General features: G+C 36.4%; 1 protein-coding gene across 1 annotated transcript; it reads right to left on the bottom strand.

The window, feature by feature from the left end:
* Positions 1-5632: 5632 nt before the first annotated feature.
* LOC108394091 (olfactory receptor 2M3-like) lies at positions 5633-6580 on the bottom strand. The gene has a single exon (XM_017655414.3). It carries the CDS (start codon positions 6572-6574, stop codon positions 5633-5635), a length of 942 nt encoding a protein of 313 aa, XP_017510903.1. The 5' UTR covers positions 6575-6580.
* Positions 6581-7982: the final 1402 nt, after the last annotated feature.

Below are 7982 nucleotides of genomic sequence, written 5' to 3'. Positions count from 1 at the left end.
CCTGACTTCATTCACTACATGGAGGACCTGCATGCTTCAGCCAACTCCAGTTACCAGAATGGCAGAGATGATCGGAGAGACTGTTAACATTTATCCCATATTTCAATGCACTGCTCTACTTATCCAGGAGGTTAAATTGGTGACAATAAGCCAATTGTCTAAAAGCTTGTAACTATGCTTATTAAAGTTGACACATATTATATTAAAGAGAGGGAGGGAGATTGAGAACAAATTCAAAATCTGGCAAATAAAAAGGATATAGTCTATTTCTTTCAAATATCTCCATATTCTTAAGAAGTGTATAGATATATATGCATATATTATGTATATATATAATCTCTGCATTCAACTATCATTCTTTTTCTGTTTTGCAATTTCTATCCATCACCTCTCTATGCATCTTTCTATCATCTATTTATCTTTATAGGTCAGGCTGTAATCACTATCATCTTCCCTCCAGATTAGTAACTATCATTCAAGGTTTTTGGAAGGCTTTCCTTATTCTGTCCTACATAATATACCTCAAATGGCAAATTCTTACAGAATGTTTTAAAATTTCCAATATATTGGCTTATTGCTTTCTGCAATTTTGTGAGTTATGCTATACTCAAATCATCAAAGAAATAAATTTTTATATTGCATGTGAGAAAATTCATTCTTCAAAGAACATGAGTTTAAGATGCTAAATAATTGTGATGCTGAGAATTAAACCAGATTGTTTTATATTACTATACAAGTCTCTGAACACTTACAATATAAATGATTTATTCATTCAAGTAATGCATATCCAGATACATGCTAATGGGAGTACAATGAAAATTTTCAAGTGTGGAAATGACTATTATTACAATTCCATGAGAAGGAAAAATCACCTTGGATAAATATACAGAGACTGAAAATTGAATAATTCACCTGTATTTGATGATTTACTTTTATGTATTTTCATCAATCTGGTCACTTTTTTTATTGAAGTATAGTTGTATACAACCTCACATTGATTTCAAGTATACAACACAGTGGTTCAATAGTTTCCCATATTGTTAAATCCTCACCCACTCTAGTGTAGTTACTATCTGTCAACATAGGAAGATGTTAAAGTATCACTGGTAATACTCTTCATGCTGTGCTACATCACATGGCCAACATGTGTCATTGAGAGTTTCATGCACTTTATCTCCCTTAGCCTCTCCAGTCACCCACACAAACCCTCCCCCATGGTAACCACCGGTCACTTCTCGGAGTCTAAGAGTTCATTGCTGTTTTGTTTCTTTTACTTTGTTTTTAAATTCCACATATAAGTAAACATATATGGTATTTGTGTTTCTTTGCCTGGCTTATTTCACTTAGCATAATACCCTCTAGATCCATCCATGTTGTCACAAGTGGCAGGATTTCTTTCATTTTTATCACTGAACAATATTCCATGTGTAAAGGTACCACATCTCCTTCCTCCATTCATATATTGATGGACACTTTGGTTGCTTCCATATTTTGGCTATTTTAAATAATATGGCAATAAGCATAGGGGTGCATATATCTTTTCAAATCAAGAATTTTAGTTTTCTTCAGATAAATTCCTAGAAGTGAAATTACTGGGTCATATGGAATTTCTATAATGTTCTCTTTAGATTATATCATGTGAGATACATATGGATGTCCACTTGTGGACTTTCTAGATGATTGGATAATCAGAGACTGATTTATGTTTCATATGTCATTGATTATTCCTAATAATCATTTACATACATTTAGGCTTCTAACTTGTGTCCAGGAGTGTCTTTTAATTGTGTCCTACTCATCTGTGTTCTGGAGATGACTACATGCCTGAAATTACCCCTGGGCCACCAGCTGCCACTGGATGGTGATGACTATTCCCAGAGGTCCCTGGAAATGGCATGGGTATTCCCACATTTTTGGAGGAAACAGAGTATGATTGACCTGTGGACAGAAGACTGGGGCTCTTCAGAATGTTGTGAAGATATTCTCAAACCTTGTGCTCATAGGAGGTCAAAGCATTTTTACAACCTTGATTTGGAGAAGCTAAGAAGAAAAAATGTCATTCATCTCCACAGGCTGTCAGAAGTGAGTTCTTTGTGGCTACTGTTGTTGACAGTGCTTTCCCGTACCTATTTCTCTTCTTCATGTTATATTTTCCATCAAATCCTTCATCTCACATTTTCTCTTAGGTTTTGAAGAGAAATGGAAAAGGGAATGCATAGACATTATTGAACGGTGTCAATCCAGTAAGTACAATTTATTTATTTTCTGTAAAAGAGGTAACAATTTCAGTAGAAGGGAAATCATTGAAGTCAATGATTTAATTAAATTAATGGCCAAACCATTTTTTATGAAAATCAGCGAAGAACAGAAGCACATAAACAAGCCTGCAGCTCTAAGCAGAACCGCTATCCCTGGAGGTTTTGGTGGGCTTCGTGTCCGACCTGTGAAAATAAACCATGCCTGGTGATGGCTGTATCTGATCTTATTGCTGCTTTCAAAATAGTTATTTTGGTCTTATTTTAGACAATGTGACTCTTCATGATGTCTGTGTGAATATCTCCTGATTTTTTGGGTTCCTTATTTAGTGAATCTGTATGTTAATTTCCCTCCCAAATTTGGGAAATTTTCTGTGATTGTTTCTTTAAATAAGTTTTGTGTTGTTTTCTCCCTTTGCTCCCTCTGGATCTCACAAAATATGCATATTATTTCACTCGGTGATTTCTTACAAATAATAATTAAAACAAAATTTTTTTTGTTTGTTTGGATAATTTCAAAATATGTGCCTTAGAGTTGACAGATTCTTTGGCTTGATTGCATCTGCTGTAGAAGCTATTAGATTTTTAGTTGTCATTGTATTCTACAACTCCAGAATTTATAAATGGTTTTTATACCTTTGTTGAACTTACCTTGTTAATGCATTTTTTTCTTGATTTTGTTTAGTTGTCTATCAATATTCTCTTGTAGTGCAGTGATTTTCTTTAATATGATTATTTTGATTTCTTTTTAAGCCTATTCATAGTTCTCCATTTCCTTGGGGTCAGCCACTGGAATATTATTTTGTTCTTTTGGTGGGGTTATGTTTCCATGATTCCTCATGGTCCTTGAAGTCTTTTTTTCCTTTTTTACATTTAAAGAATTAGTCTACTTCTCTAGTCCTTGACTGACTTCAGGTTAGAAAGATCTTTACCAGTCAGCCCTACTAGAGAAAAGGTATCTAATTCCTTTTTAGTGGATATGAAATCTCCACTCCTCTTTTTACTTATTCAGGTAGGCATGGGGATGCCAAGTTTTGTGTGCCTTCTTTCAACCCCACATAGCCAGGTGCATCTTTAATTAAGAACCCCACCTTTAACTTATTTTCCTCAGGTCAGTGGCCTGTAAGATTTAAGATTGCATGTCTCCTCCAAATCACAGAATTGGGCTAGATGATGATATCTGTGTACTGTCAGAGCAAGCCTGAATGCCATCTATTGGAGTGCATGCATGCCATCTGTGGAGGCTAACATGCCAATCATGAAGGCAACTATCAGCCCATTGAGGGGGCTGCAAGTGGTCCATCCACAGGATTCATGGGCAGGCCTCTTGGAAGTGTCCCAAACCAGTTTGTAATAACTCAAGCTGGTTTTTGAGATCTGTAAGATGGTTGCTGTGAATTTTCTCCCCTTTTCCCTACTTCCAACAGCCCAGAATATTCAGCCATGTTTATCATCTCAGTAATCTAAGTAAGTCAAAAAATAAGTGGACCTTTCATGCGGTGATGTCCTGGGAGACTGTGGAAGCCATATTCTCACTCTGTTTCCCTTGTCCCCAGTGGAGTATTTTCAAGCCATGTGGATCTCTCTTGGTGCTGAGCTGTGTCCCCTCAGGCGAAGGGTGTCATGGGTAAAATGTAATTGTTCTTCTTAATCTATTCTATGTGTATATTCTTGGATTTCTTGGCTTGTTGAGGGTGCTAAAGTCTATCCTATCTCTGGTAAAAACTACGTGGCTTATTCCCTTTATCTGAAGCCTTGGGAAGATGTCTTCATTAGGTGGCTTTGCCAAGACCTCCTTAGAGGAGGGGAAGGGGGCGCCTGAAGAACCTTCCTTACTTAAACTCAATATTGCATATGTTTCTACTCCTAGCCTTTCATCCTTCAACAATCCCCTCAAACCAAGAGTTCGTAAAATAATTTCAAAAAGTGGATTTAATCCAATCATTTTGACATTAGCAATGTTTTCTTACATTTCTGACAAGAGTAATAATTGAAATTGCATTTGTATGTGTTTTTTAGATAAAAGTCTGCAACTAATATGGGTGTGTCTGACAGGAAAAATCCTAAACCATCTCCTGTGATCTCCATTACCTGGTGTTATTCCCATGATTAGATTATATAATAAGTGAAGAAGATCGTGCATCTTTAATGAAGAATACTGAGTAATCTAAGGGAGATGACTTGGGATTGGAAAGAATCAGCTGGAAGTCTTTATGAGAGGAATTAGACCTTCCTTGCGACAGATTCTCCATATGTTATTCAGTTGCACAGAAATAAATTATTTCAACAACCACACGAGTTTGAAATATGACCACAAGCCTCAGATAAAACTGTACAGTACCAGCCTACACCTTGATAATACATTGTGAATCTTGAGGAGAATATCAAGGTTAGCCATCCTGGGACTCCTGTCACATAATAAATTATTGCTATTTAGAGGTGCTAAATTTGTGATAATTTGTTAGGCAACAAAGACTAACACATTGGGGATGTTGCAATATGCATATATATACAAACATATATAATTTATATATAAACTTTTATGCAAACTATTATATATCATGGCTTGGCTATTATCATTACAAGAATATTGATAGAAATTTCACACATGATATTTCTTGAAAATATGCAGACTACAGAAAACCAACATTTCTCCACTAAATATAGCACATTCTAATAGAGTTGCAATATATTACCTGTATAAGAATCAGGATTTCTAAGGATAAAAAATTCAGACTTTGAGGATTCATACTCACATTTCAGTCTTCCATTTATAAGGTTGATGTGTGTATAAGAAGAAAATTTGGGGGCTTCCCAGTCCTTTGATATACCTGAAGGAGGACAATGTCCACTAGATAAAGTTCAGGACACCTATACCTCAATCTTTCCTCTATTCAGTTAAGACAAATTCATTTTCATAATGATCTCAAATTCAAAACTATAACGTATAGCTATATAATGAGCTTTGCATTCTCTTTTTTGCCAACATTAAATCTATGACATGTTAAAACACATACTAATTTTAATCAGCATAATGAAACTATGGAGTATTTTGATGGGCAAATACCTATAATTTGTTAACTAGTATTGTTTTTAAAAAGATATAAACTGTGTGTTTTTGTTTGCTATAATACACATCCAACAGCCATATGATGAAATTAACCATAAAAAATATGAAATAATTGAAAAATATGCAAACAGGTTTCAGTTTATAAATCTTACATTGTTGCCTATAAAGCAGTAAAGGTGTATACATATTAAGTACTAATATTTGTGGAATACATAAATTTAAGCATAAATTTACACAAATTAATACATAAATTTAATAAATCAAAGAATCTATTACAGAAAGCAAAGCATAAAGATTATTAAGGGATTCACTCTCCAGATGTGCCCCTCCCCAGCACCGTCCTGAACGCCCTGGCCACTTCCTTGTTGCGGAGGCTGTAGATGAGGGGATTCAGCATGGGAGTGAGGATGGTGTAGAAGGCTGACACCGTCTTGTCCTGGGTGGGGGAACGATCTGATGCAGGCCGCATGAAAATGAACATGGCAGCTCCGTAGTACATTCCCACCACCACGAGGTGGGAGGAGCAGGTGGCAAAAGCTTTGCGGCGACTCTCCCCAGATCCCATGCGAATGACGGCCAGCAGAACACGAGCATAGGAGGCAGTGATGACTGCTACGGGGAAGAGAAGCATAATAACACAGCATATGAATATCATTCTTTCAAATAGTGATGTGTTAGCACATGAAAGAGTGAGAAGGGAAGGGATATCGCAGAAAAAATGGGGTATTTCCCGGGCACCACAATAAGGGAAAGACAGCGCAACCGCAACTTCAATAATACCATCAAGAGAGCCAAGCATCCAAGAGGAAGCTGCCATGAGACCACAGATTGTCTCACTCATGAGAACTGAGTACCGTAATGGGCAGCAAACAGCCACATAGCGGTCATAGGCCATTGCAGCCAACAGGAAACATTCGGCTCCAAGCAGGGACACATAGAAGAATATCTGGGCTCCACAGCCGGCCAGAGAGATGGACTTCCTGCCTGACAAGTAGTTGAAGGCCATCTTGGGGACAGTGGTGCAGATGAGCATGAGGTCCATGAGGGACAGCTGGCTGAGCAGGAAGTACATGGGGGTGTGCAGGTGTGTGTCCAGGTAGATGAGGAGAATCATGACAGTGTTTCCCATGAAGGCCACTGAAAAGATGCCCAGGACCAGCGAGAAGAAGAAGATGTGGGTGGGGCTGTAATCGAAGATGCCCAGCAGGATAAAGTTGGAGTTGAAGGTCTGATTCTCCCATGCCATCATGGGTATGCCCACTGTGGAGAGTACAACATGTGAGAAATGGCCAAGATTGTGTCATGGAAATATCAAGGACTTCTCACCTAGGTAACCACTCCTACAATATTGTCTTTTGTCAGTTGTAGACTAGTAATATTGAAGCTTATTTTTAGTTTGATACGATTTTTAAATATAGAGCACATAGCTAACAGACACAATGAATTTCATCATTAGAACATAGGAGGCTTCTCAAAAGACATATAATCTAATTATATCAGACAGTTCAAGCACCAAGCAAGGATTACCCCTTCAGAAATACACTAAGAGTCATAAGAACACTCATGAATTGTTGGTCAATGAGATTTTTCATTATGATGTTCCATGGAACTTAACATATCACCCTATGACACTAAAAATATTATCAAAGTATAGAAAGTAACATGTTCTCAAGGAAATGAGAGGATTAGTCAAATGTCAGGTAAACAGAAGGCACTGAGAAATCAATTGTAAATCCATTACATAATTCTTATTACTAATAATGATTGTGTTGGAAATGGTCAATATGCCCATCCCCCACTCCATCTCTGTAAATTAGGTACAATCATGAGACATTCTGGAATAGGCCATTTTCCTGGAGAAGCGGGCCAAAGGAAGGTGAAAGACCATGGTTCAAATACCTGGAACAAATTATCTTTCTGTGTGATTTTAGACAATTCCTCCAAGCTTAATTTTCTACTTCAAATTTTAGTATTTTGAAAATATCTATATTGTAGGATTCTACTCAGACTAATTGAAATTACACATTTATAATACTCGAACATTACCTGGAATATAGTTTGTACCATATAAGTATTTTTAATTGATATATATTTTTCCTATTTTAACTTTAAACTATTCAAATTTATATAGAATTAATCTCTTCCATTTCATTAGCAAAACTCTTTCAGGGGATTTCTTCCTCTACACAGTAGTTTATTTTAGATTTTCTATTTTTATACCCATTCATTTTCTCTCTCTCATGCTGCTCTCCTCAGTAGTTCTGGCACCGACCGGCTCCCTTTCTTTTCCTGAGGTCTTTCCCTCCTCTGAGTGCAGTTTAGAGAAGCGTGCCTGGTATTTTGGCTCTAGGCTTTGATCCATATGGCTCTGCAAAATTTGTTCAACAGAAATTACGTTTTAAAGCATGATATTATTACGAATTGTTTTACTGTTTTGTATTAATATCTAGGAAAAGCAATCATGTTAGCCTAATGCCACCTAAAATGCCCCTACATATTAGATTTAAAATCAATTAAACTGATGAATATGTTATTATGCAAATAAGTGTGAAAAATGTTTGAAATTAACATCACTGATTTTTCAATGCATTCAAAAGTATTTCAGCTAATGTATGCATTCTTTATTGTATATGATTAATATGTAATATGATACAAAA

Source organism: Manis javanica, chromosome 14 (assembly GCF_040802235.1).
Source record: "Manis javanica isolate MJ-LG chromosome 14, MJ_LKY, whole genome shotgun sequence".
NCBI classification, from domain to species: Eukaryota; Metazoa; Chordata; class Mammalia; order Pholidota; family Manidae; genus Manis; species Manis javanica.
The sequence above is the reverse complement of the archived record's forward strand: the minus strand, read 5'-3'. Positions and strand labels throughout refer to the sequence as shown.

Excerpts from the sequence above, each read along its gene's own strand:
- LOC108394091 (XM_017655414.3), bottom strand. The coding sequence starts at position 6,574 with ATGATGGCATGGGAGAATCAGACCTTCAACTCCAACTTTATCCTGCTG.